The sequence below is a fragment of the Adiantum capillus-veneris genome, chromosome 30 (genome assembly GCF_014529385.1).
Source record: "Adiantum capillus-veneris isolate H3 chromosome 30, ASM1452938v2, whole genome shotgun sequence".
NCBI lineage: Eukaryota > Viridiplantae > Streptophyta > Polypodiopsida > Polypodiales > Pteridaceae > Adiantum > Adiantum capillus-veneris.
In genome coordinates this window covers 75,491,595-75,510,981 of record NC_140960.1, presented here as the reverse complement: position 1 = coordinate 75,510,981, position 19,387 = coordinate 75,491,595, and the positions used below count along the sequence as shown (strand labels likewise).

The 19,387-nt window shown below is 44.5% G+C and overlaps 1 protein-coding gene across 1 annotated transcript; it reads left to right on the top strand.

Annotated features, from left to right (window-relative positions):
• Positions 1-3,280: 3,280 nt before the first annotated feature.
• LOC147418226 (uncharacterized) lies at positions 3,281-13,504 on the top strand. Its single transcript, XM_086507084.1, has 7 exons — positions 3,281-3,497; positions 3,580-3,656; positions 3,765-3,795; positions 3,880-3,903; positions 4,004-4,110; positions 9,934-10,020; positions 13,352-13,504. Exons 1-7 carry the CDS (start codon positions 3,293-3,295, stop codon positions 13,502-13,504), a joined length of 684 nt encoding a protein of 227 aa, XP_086363210.1. The 5' UTR covers positions 3,281-3,292.
• The last annotated feature ends 5,883 nt before the right edge of the window (positions 13,505-19,387 follow it).

The following is a 19,387-nucleotide window of genomic DNA, read 5'->3' as shown; positions in this document are numbered from 1 at the left end:
TTGTACCAGATTGTGCAATCATAAGTAGACCACTCTCGTCGACGATAGTGGGGCCTTCGGAGGAGGGTTTTACAACGTCTCTGGTGTCGTATCTCTCTTCTCTCTCTATCTCTCAGTCTCATACGCTTGCACGCACAGTGTCCATTCACTTCGTTTGTGATCATAGCATTTTCTCATTAAGAACGGAAGGCTCTACCTTCCATAAGAACAAAAGGAACCTTGAGCACAATTCGGAGCAATCATCTTGAGCAAAGCGCAAACATTCATTCCGTTGCACCTAACAAGTGATGGTGCGGTTATGAATGTGGATGGTTGCATCATTCTTGTCGTGCCAAGGCATGCCCAAAAGAGCATCACAATTGCCCAACTTCATGATGTGAAAATCTCCACGAGTTGATTGTACTCAAAATCCATATGTTTTAGGAATTCGGGATGGATGAAATTTTCGGTGGCTCCTGGGTCGAAGAAGATAAGTGCCTTGAAGACATTTATCTTTCCATAGGCTTTGCATAGTTGATTGGAACCTTCTAGAGCGATGCCGTAAATGTCGGAGACAAGTCCCACCACAGTTTTGGTTCTCTTTGCAGATGGTTGTTCTGGAGGCGTATCCCCTTTAGTAGGACAATTGTTGTAAGTGTGTCCCGTCTAGAAGCATTCAAAGCATCGGCCTTCTTGGAGTAGGGCGTCTTGTTGACATTGAGTTAAATGAGGCTTGACCACTTGAGTCGAGTTGTCGGAAGAACCCCGAGAAGTGGTTTGTTGGGGACGAGAATACGGGGTGTAACCAGAAGGGTGGTTCGAAACGGGGGGAACGGGGTGGAATAGGAGACGGAACGGCAGAACGCGGGGCGGAACGGGCAAAATTAGTAATTTGGGGGTAAAAAAGTAGGCATTTTGGAGTAGATTTGGGGCAGTTCGAGGGCAAGTTTGGAGGCAGATTTGGGGGTAGGCTTAATGGAGGTAATTCAAGCCTTACTTTAGTCGACCGTTCCGGTTCCCCCTCCTCCCCGTTCCCATATCGTTCTGGACCCTCCTGTTCCCGTTCGTCCTGGGTAACTTTGGAGGGTGCTCTAAGAGAATGTCACAAAGCTCATCAAGGAGAAATTGCAGATACTCTGTGGAATCCAAAAACGCATCTTGCTTTATCTATTCTTGGGAGGACTGGCATGCTTTCGGAAAAGCACACGATTGAAGCTGTGATATCACTGTGAGACGGGGACGGGTACCATGTGCCAATTGAAAAGAACAGACTGAGACAGACGTTTAGCACTTCAAACAACTGAATGAAAAGACACACAAAGTGGCGGAGTTCCAGTCCGAGACTGCAATGGCCCCAAATGATGGCGCCCGTTTCTTTATATTGCTTCAATAGGGTACAACTCTGTGGCTATTCTCTACTTCTCCAAGCGGTAGAATCCTAGAGAGAGAGCCCACAACACATATTTAAAGGCCCTTGGCCTGCACAAAAGTAGTTACATGGAATGCAGTAGTTCTAAAAGCATCTGGTCCAAAAGCAAGCACTCAGAGGGCTGTCCGTATAACGCTACCACGTCATCAGTAGCCAACGCAATTCGTGGAACGTCTGTATAGCTGCCACGTCATCAGCTTCTACGCAAGTTAGGGTAGTGTGTGTGTGTGTGTGTGTGCGCGCGCTTTATTTTTAAGGATTTAGGTTCCTCGGTCAGTTCCATAAGTTGTTGGGGGTTAGGATTTTCAATCCTTACCCAATTTATTATTTGGGCCACTCGGCGATGATCTGCAAGTTGGTAAACCCGTCTATGGCTTAGGCCCCTCGGCCGGGATCTACAGGTTGGCCTAGGGTTAGGCTCAGGGAGTCCTTACCCTCTGGATCTTCAGTGGCCTGACATGTCAGCAGTTTGTGACAAAGCTTGCTGTTTTTTCCTACGTTTTCTCTTGTTTGGGCTGATTTGGGTATGTGTAGGCTATGCCTTGTCTACGACTTCTCCGTCTTCTACGCTTGTTTACCCCGACCCCTCTTCACCGAGGGGAACCCCGTAGAGGATTAAGGACATGGAGCATTGTTGGATTGCTTTGGTTTTCCCAGATGGAGTTCTGCCATGGTTTCTCGCAAGGGGAGCAAGCTTGCGGCTTTTGGATTCAAAGGAGGAAACATCTTTTTCGTCCTTCTTTAGAGATAGAATTGTTTGGACAACAGTGGGATTTTCTTCAACACTTGGGGAGCGGTTTCCTATGGCTATGTTTCAAGGAGAGGGATTGGCTGATTGTTGGATCTTTTGCAAATGCACATTTTTTCTTGGAGTTGTTGATAGAATGTGGATTTTCAGCCCGTCCTGAAAGAGGGGTAGCAAGTTGATGACTCAGTTGCACCTTTGTACCAAGTTGCGGATTTTGGATGACAAAGGTGGATTACTTTCCTCCTAGAGAGAGTAGAACTTGCAAGACAAGGTAGTCGGACTGCTTATGAGCGGAGCTTGCAAGATCAATTGCCGTGCTTGTACAGCCTGTGTACACATGCCATACAAAGAGCGCCTGTGTGTCCACCTGCCGGGCATGTATTGCTACCTGAGGCTAGCAAGTCAGCAAGAACCTCTCCACCTTGGCCAACAACCGAAGCTCCTTGCCACATCATCAAGCTGCTTCAGCTCCTCAAGGATAGTTTTCTTAGCCAGAAATTGGTGACAACACGCCTACTTGTATAGGTGCAAATATGTGCCTAGCATTTGTGAAGGTTGACTTTGGCTTCTTTTGGCATATAAGAAATAAGGTGAGTGGAGGCCATCACTAAAATGAAACTTGGTGCATTAGGTGGTTAAAATGGTTTTGTAACAGCTTAAATTATCTCCTTGCTTGGACTTGGCAATAGTGTACTTGCAGTTTCAACCTTTTTCAAGTAGTTATTTACACATCCCCCTCACCTAGTTATCAGACATTCAGAATATTCAGCTATTGTGGCAAGATCAAGTTAATGTATTCTTCTAGCTTAAATAACCGCGTGAAAGGCTAAGAATGTGTAATAGTAAATTGAGAGATCTATTTCTTTCAACTTATTTCTTGTGAATGTATATGTTTATATTATATTTATTTAATTTAGTAAGATGATCTTGTTAAAGAGCATTGGATAGTAAAGTGTCTTACTTTTCTCAGGCAATCGACCGATGCATATAGCCTTGGAGCATCACCAAAGACAAGTCCGTTCTCATGGGGCAGAAAATCATCTCCACAAAGAACCAACAAGAGGCGGCACAAATTTCCATTTACAGAGACTTTATGTGACAAAGAGGGTGGTGATGATAGACAGTACTGGTCCCGAATGAGTACTTCTCCTAAGATTATCCTACCTTCATCAAACCACCATCTCTCCATTGATGGCATAACTGAGGAGCCCTATTTAGGCAATGGATCTGAAGACATGCCGTCGCATATCATTCCTCTCCTGCCTTCAAGAGAAGAAGAGAAGACTCAAATCAGTATAGAGACTTCTGGACAGTGCAGCTGGATGCAAGCAACATTCAATGGTATGAATTTTAATCAATTGATCTTTTGAAGAAGTTAAACTCAAGACTTGGAAAAAATTTATATAGAACTTTGGAACTTCAGGTGTCAATGTGATGGCTGGAGTGGGATTGCTATCATGCCCATATGCGGTGAAGGAGGGTGGGTGGGGGGGAATGGCAGTGTTGGTGCTATTTGCTCTTATATGTTGCTGCACGGGTCACCTTTTGCGCAAATGCATGGACAGTCAACCCCTCGGCATACTTACCACGTACCTAGACATTGGACAGCTGTGTCAAGATGGGTCGCACAATTGTGTCGGTACGTTTGATTTTATTTGACTGCGATCTCCATATTTGGTAAAAATAATGACACAAACTACTAATGGTGTTTTGTTGTTTGCAGATGGTTCTCTATGCCGAGCTCTATGTAAGTTCCCAACCCATTGTTAAAGGTCGATTCTTGATAATTGAAAAAGTACATAATTATCCCACTTATATTATGATGATTATTGCAAACGATAATGCAGGCGTATGGTGTGGAGTTTCTCATACTAGAGGGAGACAACTTATCCAAGCTTTTTCCAAACTATCGGTTTACAATGGCTGGAATGGACATTGGCTCATGTTGAACTTTGTATGTAACTTTCTTGCTTTGATCACCTACCTCAGTTGATGTTGGCTCATTTGGCTGTGATATTGCACCTTTTGTTTGCAACTGTTGAGCATTGTCTACCTGCATGTGAGTAACCTTTGATCTTAGAAGATCCACTGTACTTTTCGATAGAATCTATTTCTTCAGAGGAGATTTGGTGGTGACTTTTGTGTAGCCTTCTGAACTTTTACTTCAGTTGATTTTGACCTATCTGTCACCTACTTTCGCAGCTTGAGGCTTTGCATCATCTTGAAATAATCTTTGACTTCAGGTTTAATATCCGTAGGGGTTTGTACAAGGTCGTGAACCTGTTGGTATTCATTGCCATTTGTATCCATGTATGCATTTGTGAGCTTAATCACATGCAACTGCTTGAACACTATTGGGTTGCTTAGATTTTTTGTGGAGATCAGTTGAAATAACAACCATATTATCTTTCAATGGTTTCTTCTTTGAAGGGGTCTAGTGGCTAGAGGCTTTACGGCTTCTAACTGGTGTTGCATTTCCCAGTACAATAGCTGAGCTTACTAGATTTGCAGCTCCCCCCTTTCTAGGGTGATCACTAAAGCTTTCTCCATTATGAGAGTTCAAAACTGTTTGACTATGGTTTGGTCTCACCTTTTGGGATTGTGGAGGTACACTATGGGTAGCACTATTGATGTTTGTCATCTGTAAACCTTCTGCATATTTTCATATGTACCTTCGTCAAACATAACATATGATTCCCCAAGTCAAGTTGTAGATGGCATTATCTTCGCTCTGATATTGTCTATCCCATGGGTCTCCTAGGACATGAGATTTTGTGGTTTCAATACCCACGTCATCGTAGATTTTAGACTCTTGTCTATATCTACAGTTGTTTTAATCAAAGTAGATGCTCCTCTGGTCACAACATCGAAGCTTGATTTTCGATGGAGGAGAGTGTGGCTCTAAACAGATTTAGGGAGGATGGGCTATAATAAATTCTTTCTTTTGAAATGAACCATCCTTCCTTATTTACTGGGTACAATTCTATGAGCTGGTATATGGGCCTTTCAAACACTGGTATGTGTATCATACAATGCTAAGATCATTCGCTTGGGTGCTAGTCAAAGGAGAAGAGTTAGTGGATTTGAACCTTGGCACCACCGAGATTCTATACCAGCTAGTCAAATGCGCATATGTACTCTCTCTCTCTCTCTCTCTCTCTCTCTCTCTCTCTCTCTATATATATATATATATATATATATATATATATATATATATATATATAGATGCTTTTCTTTAAATTTGCAACTCAAATACGTCGAAGCACTCTGTATTACGTGGTTTTTCTATCCCAAATTAAAAACCACGTAGAGGCGATGGAGCTGCTCTCTTGTGATGCCAACCAGCTCTTTTGCGATTCTCCTTCTTCTGCAAGTGCAGAGAGTAGCAATGAAGAGGATGTGGAGCGCACCCCTTTCCCACGCTTTGCAAAATATCACTCTTCTCCCCAACTATGGCCCCGGAGCTACAAGCAAAGCATCTCTCTCTCTCTCTCTCTCTCTCTCTCTCTCTCTCTCTCTCTCTCTCTCTCTCTCTCTCTCTCTCACACACACACACACACACACACACACACACACACACACACACACACACACACACAAAAGACACGCTGGGAGACAGCACACACACACACAAAAAACACAAGCAATGTACGAGAGAGAGAGAGAGAGAGAGAGAGAGAGAGAGAGAGAGAGAGAGAGAGAGAGAGAGAGAGAGAGAGAGAGAGAGAGAGAGAGAGAGATGATGCTCAACATCCTAGGCATAGACGGTTCGCATCACTGGTTGTAGAACAACGTCCCAAGCATGTATGGATCCTGGCAGGTCTCCCAGACTTCACGCAAGTGACTCCTGCTATCAACCATATACTGTAGAGAGCCCTGTTAGTCCATCACACATGGCCCTCCCTTCTTACAGCCACTTGTTTCCTTGTCCCCCCCTGGTGATACTCCACTGCTCATCAAAGGGCATGTCTACTTAATCTACGAGGTGGATGCAATGATTTGCTCCCTTGTATGTTTGGCCAAGTGTGTTGTGTGTGTGGGTATGCATGCTTGGGTCTATGTGTTGTTTATACAAGCATATTTGTGTGTGTTTGCATGCTCTCTTGTGTGTGTTTAACCTAGTTGGTATAGAATCTCGGTGGTGCCAAGGTTCAAATCCACTGACTCTTCTCCTTTGCCTAGCTTAGAGAACTTGCTTTTCCCGAAAAAGGTTTTCTCTTCATCATGTATCTCATCCCACTCTGGTATCTTTGCTACTAAGATACTCGAGAGATCTTCTTTTTCCTCTACTATGACAGGCTGTGGTTTAGATGCTGTCACCCACTTTCGGTTAGACTAACTTGGACTCAGCCCAATTCTTAGGTCTTGAGTTCAACTCCCCTCGTTCGTGGATAGATCTTTAAGTCTCTTGGGATAGTTTCCTACGACGTTAAAATTATCTTCTTCGTCTCTTCTTCTAGCTTCTTCTTAACTCTGGACAGCTTTGAATCCGCACTACTGTCATCTTCGGTTATGCCATCTTTGATGACCTCCCTTGGTGCTGGCACATGATCCTTGGCACCTTGTGTTCTCTTATCCTTTTCTAATAATTAGGAGACTTCAATTTTAAACAAGGTCGTCTACAGTAGACAAGGGCACTGCCTCCAATTAAGAATTGAAATTGCTGGTCAACAACTTGTTGCTCCTGATTGTGGCAATTTAATCTGCCTCTCTCATACACAAATATCAACATAACCCTCACTTTCCTCCCCACCTACTCTATTAACAGATGTCTACTAACGTAAAAACCTCGGAACATACACAAGGGATGCTGGTGCAAAAGGATCCATTGTCAAGGAGAAGTCATTTCAATGCCCTCAAAAGTGGCAAACATTCCCTCCTTGGCCTACTGTATTCCCTCATGTTATGTGCAAATGGCTCTTTTCGATTTGAAAAAATGTGTAGTGTGGTATATTACACACAGATCGTGATATGGCATGCATTCTCATAGCGTGCTGCAAGTAGTGCACTTTACTCAAACAGATGAATAGCTTAGCTTAGCAACGTTGCTTGCTTCGAATCTTTTCTGCAGTTTATACAACTAATAGCTCAATATGTCGTTGCTTATGTTTTCAAACAGTGTGGAATTCTTTCATAGCAGATAAATCATTGATATTGTGCATTGCGAGTAGGGACCGCTATTGCCTCTTAATTAGAATTTTCCATCAAAGTCAATAGCTCATAATAGTCATAACATGCTCTCAGACTTTGACTAGGCTCTCTAGAGAGCTACATTCAACCTAATTGTGGCTACATAAATTGGTTTTGGGTCAAATACAAACAATGCCAAAGATTCAACCTTGAGCCTACACCTCGTGGCTTAAGCTACTGTCCTTTGTTTGTTATTTTCTCCTTTCAAATGGCTTATACCATGAATTTCACTATCGTGGATGGTTGTAAGGGTGGGGATGGGCTTTTGTAGGTGAAAAGACAGACTTAGTATTGCTACATGTGAGGAGGTTTTGGCGATCATTGGGTTAGTACTCAGAAGTACCAAAGCGGGAAAAACTTCTACTTCGATTTGAGGTGTAAATTACTGTTGTGATTCTATGTATTTCATATCAGGTAGTTTTACAACCTACATAATATCCTTTGGAATTCCTAGACTGGTTTTACATGGGGGCAAAATATTTGAAGTCTGTTATGAACTGTGACTATGTCAAATATTATGATTTTGCGACTATCTTTGACGCAAACTTTCAACCACGGCTAGCCCTTATAGAGGGTACAGTCATTCACTTTAAGGTGCCATCTCTTTGATTTCTTTTGGTGCTTATTATGTACTCTATTCGATACACTATGTACAACATTTAAATAGACACGCACAGACATACATGGGTACACAGACACATATATAAAAGACTGTTATTTTAGTCATAAGTTTGTATGCCGTATCTTTGACTATGTTTTGACACTGCTTGTGGTCCCATTTCATTTAATAGCTTATTTTAGGAATTAAGGAATTGTGCTTTTGTCTCTTGTCTGTATTGATGTTAGACTTTAAAGAATCAATTCGTTGCCCTCTCATTCCTTATTTGAATAAATAAAATTATAGCAAGAAAAAACAAATCCTCTTACTATTCCAAACATACATACATAAATTTCGAGGAAATAAGTTGCAGTTGGAAGTTAATAAAAGATGATTAAAAAAAAAACACACAGTGATACAAAGTTCTTGAGAACAAGACCCTAATACATACCAGAATTTCAAGCCTACAACAATACGCACTACATCATATTCAGTTATTTTTCATGGTCAGAATTATTTATTTTTTTTCTATACCAAATTTTATGTGGTTCATTACTGCTTGCTTTTTGGGAAAATCATAAAAAATATTACATACTTACTTATAATTCACAACTGCGAGCATTCTCTAATCCAATCACCTTGACTTGTTAAAGTTTAGTGTTTCTCCAAACTACAACTTACATTCTTTGTTATTGTCTACTGTCAAGCATAGATTACATATATATGATTTCTCGTGCCTCAAGTTTAATAACAATTTTAACCACCAATTCCAATTTTTAATTGGAGGCAGTGCCCGTCGAGAGAGCAAGGCACACATGAGAGGCAAGGCAGTAAATGAGGACTCGCGATATGCTCTCCTCCCCACGTGCAGTCGCCATAGCCAAATTTTGAACTATATAATTAGAGGCGAGTTAGCATGGTGATGATAATTTTTGAGCCGGCCTGGTGCCCTTTCATCACATGCGTCCCCGCTCTTTGCTGATCGACAAGAACGGTTCTCTCCCTCTCTCGCGAAGAGTGGCCACATGTCTCTCTCTCTCTCTCTCTCTCTCTCTCTCTCTCTCTCTCTCTCTCTCTCTCTCTCTCTCTCTCTCTCTCTCTCTCTCTCTCTCTCTCTCTCTCTCTCTCTCTCTCTCTCTCTCTCTCTCTCTCTCTCTCTCTCTCTCTCTCTCTCTCTCTCTCTCTCTCTCTCTCTCTCTCTCTCTCTCTCTCTCTCTCTCTCTCTCTCTCTCGCTCTCTCTCAAAGAATGGCCAAAGACTTATATGAAGAATATTGAACTGCTGATTGCAACTGCCCTCTCTTTGCATCTGGTGAAAACGTGCAGAGCTTCTTGGCCCTGCCAATGTTGGGCCCTTTGTTAAGAAAATATTTTTGACTTCATCTTCTCAATCTACCTTAGACTTAGAACAACAGGTAAATTCGTCAAGACGAGCACATCTTTACAGATTATCACCTCGCACAAAACATCTTGGGCTAAAGCATTGCCACCAGGAAATTTGCATAAGTGATAACTACAATCATGCCACCACCAAGTTCAAACAAACAATAATCATTTGCGGTCTAAGGTGGCATCTAGACACAGCGAAATGTGGGCAACCGGAACATCTTAGATGGTGCAGCGCATGGCATTCCAAGTGATGACATGCTGGAAGCTCGTCAAGCACTTTTTGTGCTTTGGTGGCTAGCTCTGTGGTGCAGACCTTTAGAATGAGGGAGAAGGATCCACGCAAGCACAAGTAAATATCAGCGTTGTTTTTCTTGTGAGGCTTCTAGCCATGTGATTCGAGTTGTGGGCAATGGCTTGGATCATGGGCTCAAAGATCAAGAAAATGACCTTTGGCTCACCAAGTAAATAGCCTCGTCGTTGTCTATACCTATGTTTGGCGAGGTCATACGTCTCCACTCGCAATTGACGCCGTCAATTGACGTTCAACTGATGGTGCAGTGCAAAGAGGGGTGATGGTTGCTATCGATGGTGTACTCTGCAGGTTGTTCCAGAGTGCGAGATAGAGCAGATGGATTTGCAGCATGACGCTTTCCTCCTTGACGTAACATCAAGTGTGGAGCCCTGGAAGGTGAGGATAGAGGTCGAGGAGCTAAGGCCAGAGGGTAGTATAGCTTGGGGACACAGGTTGCGGTCTAGGGGGCGTTTGGTTGTAAAAGGCCTTTATATCTCATGGCCCGGACCTGGATGGTTATTTGCGGGGGGAGTGCTCATCGGCCGTTTTATGTTTCTATGTCTTGTTACATGCATATGTGAGCATTTGTGTTGCATTGTGATGTGCCAACCAGCGATTATTCCTTATTGGGTGAGATTGCCTGGGTATGTAATTTTAGTGCATCAAGACACCCATTAGAGATCAGCGCAGTTTGGGTGTGATGGCTAATTTTGCTACGTCGGAATATCAAGACCTCCAATTTGGAATGAGAACATACTCCTTATTGGATGAGATTTTTCTGGGAAGCCAACGACCCAGGATATCAAGAATTCCAATTTGGAATGAGAAAACTGATTGTCCCTCGAAATGACCCTCAAAACTTTTTTTGAGCTAACTTAAGTTGTTTTGCAGATATGCTGTAATCGCGGACGATTACTTTCTTTCAAGAAGGGGGGATGACACAAACTGCTAACGTGTCAAGCCACTGAAGAACGGAGCCAACCCGCAGATCCCGGCCGAGGGGCCTAAACCCTCAGAAGCAACAGCAGAAGAACAAGAAGTCCTACCAACTTATGGGACCCCGTCAGATGGGGCCCCCAAGCGACCTAGAGATAGTTACATAAAGCAGATCGCACACACATTGTTACATAAAGCACATCGCACACACACTCTCAATTTCCTGCGTAAAGACCTAATGATGTGGCAACAATACCGGATTTTGCACTAGATGATGACATGGCAAACCATACGGATGCCCTCGCAATTTGCACTGACATGCTGACGTGGCAACTGTACAGATTTCCGCAATTCACGCTGAAGGCTTTTTGTGCTAGCTCCTAAGACCAGATGTTTTTAGAACTCGAAGCTTTTCATGGCCAAGGGCCTTTAAATATGAGCCAAGGGCTATTCTCTGCACGCTCCCTCATAGAAGTGCAGAGGATGGAGTACTGGCATTGTACTGAGTTCAAGCAATATAAAGAATTACCGAACTGGAGCATGTGTCAGGACATCTCAGAGTCAGTTCCAGCTGATTGTCTCACGCCTCTCGAGCCAGTAGCACCCCGGTGGATGGGAGCCTTCACACGACTGGAGGTTCTCGTTTCAGTCAGGGCTTGCTCAGAGACTGTCCCAGCCCTGTTCTTCGAGCTTCAGGGTGGGGGACGATTACAGAGAGTTGCAGTAGAGGCCCCGCAGGTAGCAGAGTGTTGTTTCCAGAGGATCCGAGTTGTGGGCATCTGTGGGAGGACTTGCGTCATAGACCCTGACCCAGCAGCTCTTGAGACAGGACACTGGAGGCTATGGGCTTGGGAGTGCTGTCCACTGGCACGAGTACAGTGGGATCTTGGTGAGTGGCTATGGAGGGACCCATTCTCTCCTGCAGACCGCCCAGGAGTCCCTTTCTTTCAGTACATTGTTCGGCTTGGACGTCACATACTTGCAGCACAGAGAGAGGCCCGCCCCGCTGCAGCACGTCATTGGCAGGAGGAGGGCCTCACAGTTGAGTTCTTGGCAGCTTTTTGGCAGAGGCTGTGGGACTCCAGACAGCCGAGGCGCGTCACCTTGTTCCAGTGGTTGGTTGCACACAGAGCCACAGCAGTAGGGAGCTGGCTTATACATAGTGGTCTTTCGGCCGCATGTACAGCCTGTGACCAGTTGGTGGAGAGTCAGCGACACTGTCTTTGGGACTGTCCCTCGGCCCAGCAGATGTGGCTACGAGTTCTTCGGCTGATGCCTGCCCTTTCCACGGCTCGACAGTACACTTGGGGGGCAGCGGCTTGGTCCACCCTCACGGGCCCGGCACTTCAGTTTGAGCTATGTTCCACCAGTAGGATGATAGTGATACAGGGGGGTCGACCTACACTCCAGCCTGCTACAGACCTTACTCCACAGGAGTGGAGCAGTGAGAGAGTGGAGTGTTGGGAGCTCATCAGCATCCTAGCTCTTTGGTTCATCTGGCGGGCCCGTTGTTTCCGCATCTTTGAGGCTCGCCTTGTACCACCAGCAGAGACTGTTCGTGACTTTTGGCTAGAGCTGATCCATACTCTCAGAGGACAGCTTGAGGGACTACAGGGCAGCTCCGACCGCATGCGGGAGCGCCGCGAGGCTTTCCTTCGTCTCTGGCGCCCTGGGCCGTTTTACTCCATGGTCCAGGGGGTGCTCAGATGGCACTAGTGTCCACCTGTGTGGCTTTTCCCTCCTCCCATCTCTTGATTCAGCCTCATTGTATATATGCTGTTTTTTCATTGGGAGAGTCTCCCCATCGTGTTTGTTGTAGCCCTCTCTTGCAGAGGTGGATGTAGCCCTATGGGCAGCTTTCATTAACTAATAGAAGGATCTTTTTCTCGGAAAAAAAAAAAAAAAAAAAGAATTACCGAACTGAGCGCCAAGTTTGGGGCCAGTGCTCTCTTGGGGTGGAACTCCGCCACTCCCCATCTTGTGAGCCGTGCATCTCTTTCAGTTCAGTGTTCTTTAAAGTGTTTAAAGTTGTTCAGTCTGTTCTTTTCCACTGGCACGTGGTGCCCGTCTAATGACACCCGCTCCGCGTCCCCCGTTGCGTCCCCGCTAGAAATGGCCAAAAGGGGATGCCCAAAAGCATCAACTCTAAAAGCTCTTGCATCCAAAAGCATCTGATCTCAAAAAGTCCACGCAGAAAGCTACAAAGACGAGCTAGCGCACTTCGCAAAAATCTGTATAGCTTGCCACGTAAGCATGCAGCGTAATTTGCGAAAATCAGCCAAACATCAAGCTTTTGATCTTTTCAGATTTTAGGCCCCTCGTCTGGTGATCCATAAGTTGGTAGGTTAGGTTTATTAAAAAATCTAACCCCCTTCTATGTTGGGCCCCTCGGCCACACTTTCTGGGTTCAGTTCTTCTTGGTTCTTTAACCCCTTGTCCTCTCGGCCATTTCCTTAGCCACGCCACCAACTTGTGATAATGTAGTACACTTGTAGCTGTAGTAGAATTGTGGCTCTTGAGAGGTTGCCAGGACATATTTGACACGGGTTTTATCCTGCAATCGATGTGTTCAGGTCTTATATCTCTTAACTGAAGGGAGGGACACCACTTGTTTGAGACAATGGCGACCATCACACTCCTCTCTTCGGTTTATAAGATGTTGGCTAAATTGATTAGTACTAAACTGCATCCTTTTTTGCTGTGTCCTTTTCTGTTGGACCTTATACACAGTTCTCAGACAGGTTTTGTTCAAGATCAGTGTATTCTGGACAATTTTTTTTACTTTCATCAGGCAGTCAAGTGGGCTCGCTCGTCACATACGCTATTGGCTATCCTCCTTGAATTTGAGAAGGCCTATGACAAAGTTGATTGGAGTTTTCTTGAGGGATCCCTACTTCGGATAGGGTTTCCAGATGCTTGGATCAGAGGAGTCTCAACTCTATAGAGATCAGCTTATAGTGCAAGGACCATTGGAGGGTTTGCTGGCTCTCTCAGGCGGGGTTGCCTATTGGCAAGTTACTTGTATTTATTTGTGGTAGAGACAATGTCGGATTTCAGCAGAGCACAACAGCCAGGTATTAAATGTTTGCTCATGTCCCTTAAGGATGAGCTAGATTTGGTAGATCAAGAGTATTCTGATGATACTCTACTATTTTTATGCTATGCCCCGGATGTTTTGGATGCGATTTGTCAACTCTTTGGATGTATATTGTTTAGCCAGTGGTGCACACATCTACTGGCACAAGTCTTTTGGCGTTCTTGCTGACCTGGGGTATAGTGGATGGTTTTACTTGGTTGAGACGTGGTCAGTCTTGTAGATAGCCAGGGTTTCAGGTAGGCCTAGATATGACTATGGAACAACAGCTTGCACTTGTTATGTAGTTGATACGTAGGAAGCTTTGCAGCTGGTCCTCGCAGCATCTTTCTTTGGCTAGTCCATCATTGGTGGCCAATCAGGTGTTGTTATCCTTTGCTTGGTATATTGCATCATGTTGGATGCTCCAGAAGAGTGTTATGGCACAGTTGAGGCGCTTGATTTGGAACTTCCTTTTTGGGGGATCAGACGGTACTTGAGACACTTGGGCTCGATGGTCCATAGTGATTCTCCCTCGTGCAGAGGGTGGTTTGGGTGTCGTTGTTCCGGAGTTTCAAAGGCGTGCACTTCTTGCCAAGCTCATTATTGGGTCTTTTTCCCTAGGCAATGAACCTTTAAGATGTCACTTCAGTCCACCTTAGCTACAATCATTCCTACCCATGGTGTTAGAGACATGCACACATGGACTGCATGGATTATGTTTTACAGATGCGCTTTGACATTGAGAGCATCTCTCCTTTCATGCGCTCATTGTTATAAATCTGGAGCTCCTTTAGAGAGTGCTTGGTCAGATGTACAGCCCGATCCAGAGAGGAGATTGATCATTGCATGGCAGCCTCTTAAATGGATTTGGTGACCATCCCTCTCCACTTAGATTCTGGAGAGAGACCTCCACAGCTCAAGCAGCAATTGCACATTGATTGGGCTATTTGGGATGTAGGTCCAGCGATCTCGATGAGCACTTGGTGTCGTGATAGATTGTTGCCAGCAAATATCTTTGCAGAAAGGTATCATATTCACAGAGGGATTTGCCCCAGGATTATTGAGATAGTCTGCCATTCCAGACTTGTGGGACCAGGTCATAAGAGGAGATACTCCTCTTCCACAGCATTAGGGCTGGTGGGGTTACTTCGATGAGTCTAGCACAACCCTTCTTGTTAATTATCAGGTCCTTTCGTTCATAATTGCTAGAGAGTAATGCTCCTCTGCACACACACACACACACACACACACACACACACATACATTTTTACTTCGATGAGAAAGGACCTGTTCTTTCTGGCCTTACTTGGCAACCGATCAGAGTCATGGGTTCTTGTGGGAGAAAGCGATTCGTGGATCCTCATCTCACCGCAAAGGATGCTGCCTCTTGGAGGCTTTGGATTTGGGAGGGTCGTTCTTTCTCTCAACTCTATTGGGATCCTGGCAAGTGGCAGTGCCCATTGGATGTATGTGGACATGCGGACTATTTTCTTATTTTTTTGATTAATTTCTATTTCATGAAATTAGGATATTTAAATGTGTACACTTGAACTGTTAAAGTTAGGAACTGTAGATCTACTAGAACTGATAAAAGCCATCAGGAACGGAAAACTGTGATGTGTCATATGATGGGTGACATAAGCATCGTGAAGGAGTTGTTCCCAAGTTCGGTGGGAGAGACTGGGGAATGGGTATTCCCGATGCGTCACATGATGGTGACGGGAGCATCGGATAGGGAATATTCCATTGGTCTAGGAGGAAATCCGAAGTGGATAAAGGAATACGCGTAAAGACGCAAACACAAGAATAAAGAGGGTTACTAGAAGCTTTTTCTTGAAAAAAGCACGATATTTTTTAGTGATTTCTGGGAAAGCAGATGCTTTCCCGCGAGGAAATCTATATCTGCATTGCATCTATGCACGAGGTTGCATCCAGGGACGCTTGGGAAGTGTTGTATAGCATCAATTTTCTATTCACGAAGTTTTTATTGAGTTTTTGAACAGATTCACCCTATTTAATAAGTGGCTGACTGGGCAGCCCATTATTAAAATAAAGCAGGACAACAAGAGGGCGCCCCCAAAATCTGCCAAAATCAGCAAATAGGGCAGCGATCTCTCTCTCTCTCTCTCTCTCTCTCTCTCTCTCTCTCTCTCTCTCTCTCTCTCTCTCTCTCTCTCTCTCTCTCTCTCTCGTTCAACTCCTCGTCGGCTAGATCTTTAAGGTCTCTTGGGATAGTTTCCTACGACGTTAAAACTCTCTTCTTCTACTTCTTCTCTCTCTCTCTCTCTCTCTCTCTCTCTCTCTCTCTCTCTCTCTCTCTCTCTCTCTCTCTCTCTCTCTCTCTCTCTCTAGAAGTGGCCGCCAATCTTCTCTCTTCTCTCCATGCTATCCCAGCACCCCTATCCATTGCTATTGTTACGGGAGAGCTGCCGGCTATATTCCTCCTACCCTCCGGAGCCAACCCAGCTTTCGAGAGTCGGGTCTAGTTTGGCTTTCTTATGTGGGGAGGAGCAGTCTTGTGGTTAATGCATTGTGTTGGCACTCATTAGTTTTGTGAGGTTGTTGCCACAGATTTGGTTTTTATGCTGACAATGTCAGGGTATCTCATTGGTACCTTTGAGTATGATACCCAGAGGGGATGCGCAACATGATGCTCCTCGATCCCAAGATAAGGTGTTTTGCATACTAGTTGTCATTACATTAGGAACATTTGGCGAGCTCGTTTTTGCTCTATTGCTAAATGGACTATTTTCTTATTTTTTTGATTAATTTCTATTTTATGAAATTAGGATATTTAAATGTGTACACTTGAATTGTTAAAGTTAGGAACTGTAGATCTACTGGAACTGATAAAATCCATCAGGAACGGACAACTGTGATGTGTCATATGATGGGTGACATTAAGCATCGTGAAGGAGTTGTTCCGCAAGTTCGGTGGGAGAGACTGGGGAATGGGTATTCCCGATGCGTCACATGATGGTGACGGGTGCATCGGATAGGGAATATTCCATTGGTCTTGGAGGAAATCCAAACTGGATAAAGTAATACCCGTAAAGACGCAAACACAAGAATAAAGAGGGTTACTAGAAGCTTTTTCTTGAAAAAAGCAGGATATTTTTAAGTGCTTTCTGGGAAAGCAGATGCTTTCCTGCGAGGAAATCTATGTCTGCATTGCATCTGTGCACGAGGTTGCATCCAAGGACGCTGGAAGGTGTTGTGTAGCATCAATTTTCTGCTCACTGAGCTTTTATTGAGTTTTTGAACAGATTCACCCTATTTAATAAGTGGCTGACAGCCCATTATTAAAATAAAGCAGGACAAGAGGAGAGGGCCCCCAAAATCTGCCAAAATCAGCAAATAGGGCAGTGATCTCTCTCTCTCTCTCTCTCTCTCTCTCTCTCTCTCTCTCTCTCTCTCTCTCTCGTTCAACTCCTCGTCGGCTAGATCTTTAAGGTCTCTTGGGATAGTTTCCTACGACGTTTAAACTCTCTTCTTCTTCTTCTTCTCTCTCTCTCTCTCTCTCTCTCTCTCTCTCTCTCTCTCTCTCTCTCTCTCTCTCTCTCTCTCTCTCTCTCTCTCTCTCTCTAGAAGCTGCCGCCAATCTTCTCTTTCCTCTCCATGCTATCCCAGCACCCCTATCCATTGCTATTATTACGGGAGAGCTGCCGGCTATTCCTCCTGCCCTCCGGAGCCAGCCCAGCTTTCGAGAGTCGGGTCCAGTTTGGCTTTCTTATGTGGGGAGGAGCAGTCTTGTGGTTAATGCATTGTGTTGGCACTCATTAGTTTTGTGAGGTTGTTGCCACAGATTTGGTTTTTATGCTGACGGTGTCAGGGTATCTCATTGGTACCTTTGAGTATGATACCCAGAGGGGATGCGCAACATGATGCTCCTAGATCCCAAGATAAGGTGTTTTGCATACTAGTTGTCATTACATTAGGAACATTTGGCGAGCTCGTTTTTGTCACGTCTTTAGTGTTGCACCATCCTCTAGTGTGGACATCCTTGCAGACATTTGGATGGATATTTATCTACATCCCATTTAGCCGCTGGGATTTGGCAGTGGGTTCCTCAAGGGCAGTTGAGGACTGCAGGTTTTGTTTTTTGCGATGATGAGCTCACTTCTTAGTTTTTCAAGGTCGTATCTACTGGCACAACTCCCCACCACAATGGTTCATCCTGCACTCCGCCATCCGTGTCTCGTGTGGATTCTCTTTGTCTCTCTTTGTCCCGGAATGCGTCCCTTGTGACAATGGCCTATACGGCTCGTAAAGAGCCAAAACTCAAGATTAAAGCTAGGAAAATCCCGACAAGAGAAAACTACCTCACTTTGACACATTGAGGGCAACTCGCCTTGGTTTATTCATCTGTCTCTCTTCTCGATTAGTCTAGCTTCCATGAGGAGGTGCATTGTGTTCTCTTAGGGTGCTTGGGGCTTGTTGCTAATCTTGAGGCCGAGTCAGTGGTCTCATGTGTAGGAACAAATGGCATCAGTAGTAGCATATGTGTGTACAAGGGGTCTATCCATCAAGGGCATGTCATATCTATGCCGGACCACCCTTGGTCACTTGTACATGCAGCTTTCTATGAGCATGGAGTTCCTTTCCCAGATCTCTCTCTCTCTCTCTCTCTCTCTCTCTCTCTCTCTCTCTCTCTCTCTCTCTCTCTCTCTCTCTCTTAGAGATTGTCTTGTCTCATTCTACCTCAGTGATCTATCTTCTCCACAGTTGCTTGTATATGTATGTGGCATTGCACATGTTCTCTAGTGTCTGAGGATCTTTTTAGAGTGGAGCGAGATTGGAGTCGAGGTGTCCATCGGATTGGAGGTCAGCCCGTGTCCTCATTGCATCTTTTGCTACCTATTTCTATAGTGTATCAGAGCCTTGGTGTCTTGAACATATTGGATGCTCAATGTAGGTTGATCCGGTGCTTTATTGGACTTGATTGAGAGAGAAGAAGCTCGTAGCACGATGGGCACCACGTGCCAACTGAAAAGAGTAGATTGAGATAGACGGTTAGCACTTCAAACAACTGAACAGAAAGACAAAGAGAATCCACACGAGACACGGATGGCGGAGTTCTACTCCCAGATTGCAATGGCCCCATACGATGGCGCCCCTTTCGGTATTTCTTTATATTTCTTCAACAAGTTACAACTCTATGGCTCTACTCTGCTTCTCCATGTGGTAGAATCCAAGAGAGAGAGAGAGAGCCCACAACATGTATTTAAAGGCCCTCGGTCTATACAAAAACAGTTACACACCCAAACCAGTTGGAAACAGTTCATTTGTATTTCAAACAATATTGTCAAACAAAGCTCAAAGATTATCTTAATACAATTCAATCTTAAAATCATTTGGGTTGGTTTGTGTTAGCCGAACTTTAAGGACGACTGGCTTGTCATTTTGATACAAAGTGATGGTGCGGTTATGAATCTGGATGGTCGCATCGTTCTTGTCGTGTCAAGGCATGCCCAAAAGAGCATCACAATTGCCCAACTTCATGATGTGAAAATCTCCATGAGTTGATTGTACTCAACATCCATATGTTTTAGGAATTTGGGATGGATGAAATTTTCGGTGGCTCTTGGGTCGAAGAAGATAAGTGCCTTGAAGACATTTATCTTTCCATAGGCTTTGCATAGTTGATTGGAACCTTCTAGAGTGATGCAGTAAATGTCAGAGACAAGTCCCACCTCAGTTTTGGTTCTCTTTGCAGATGGTTGTTCTGGAGGCGTATCCCCTTTAGTAGGA

Coding starts and splice junctions, on each gene's coding strand:
- LOC147418226 (XM_086507084.1), top strand. CDS start 3,293: ATGAGTACTTCTCCTAAGATTATCCTACCTTCATCAAACCACCATCTC. Junction 3,796..3,879: donor TGGGTCGCACAATTGTGTCG/GTACGTTTGATT, acceptor TGTTGTTTGCAG/ATGGTTCTCTATGCCGAGCT. Junction 4,111..9,933: donor ATTGGCTCATGTTGAACTTT/GTATGTAACTTT, acceptor TGTACTCTGCAG/GTTGTTCCAGAGTGCGAGAT.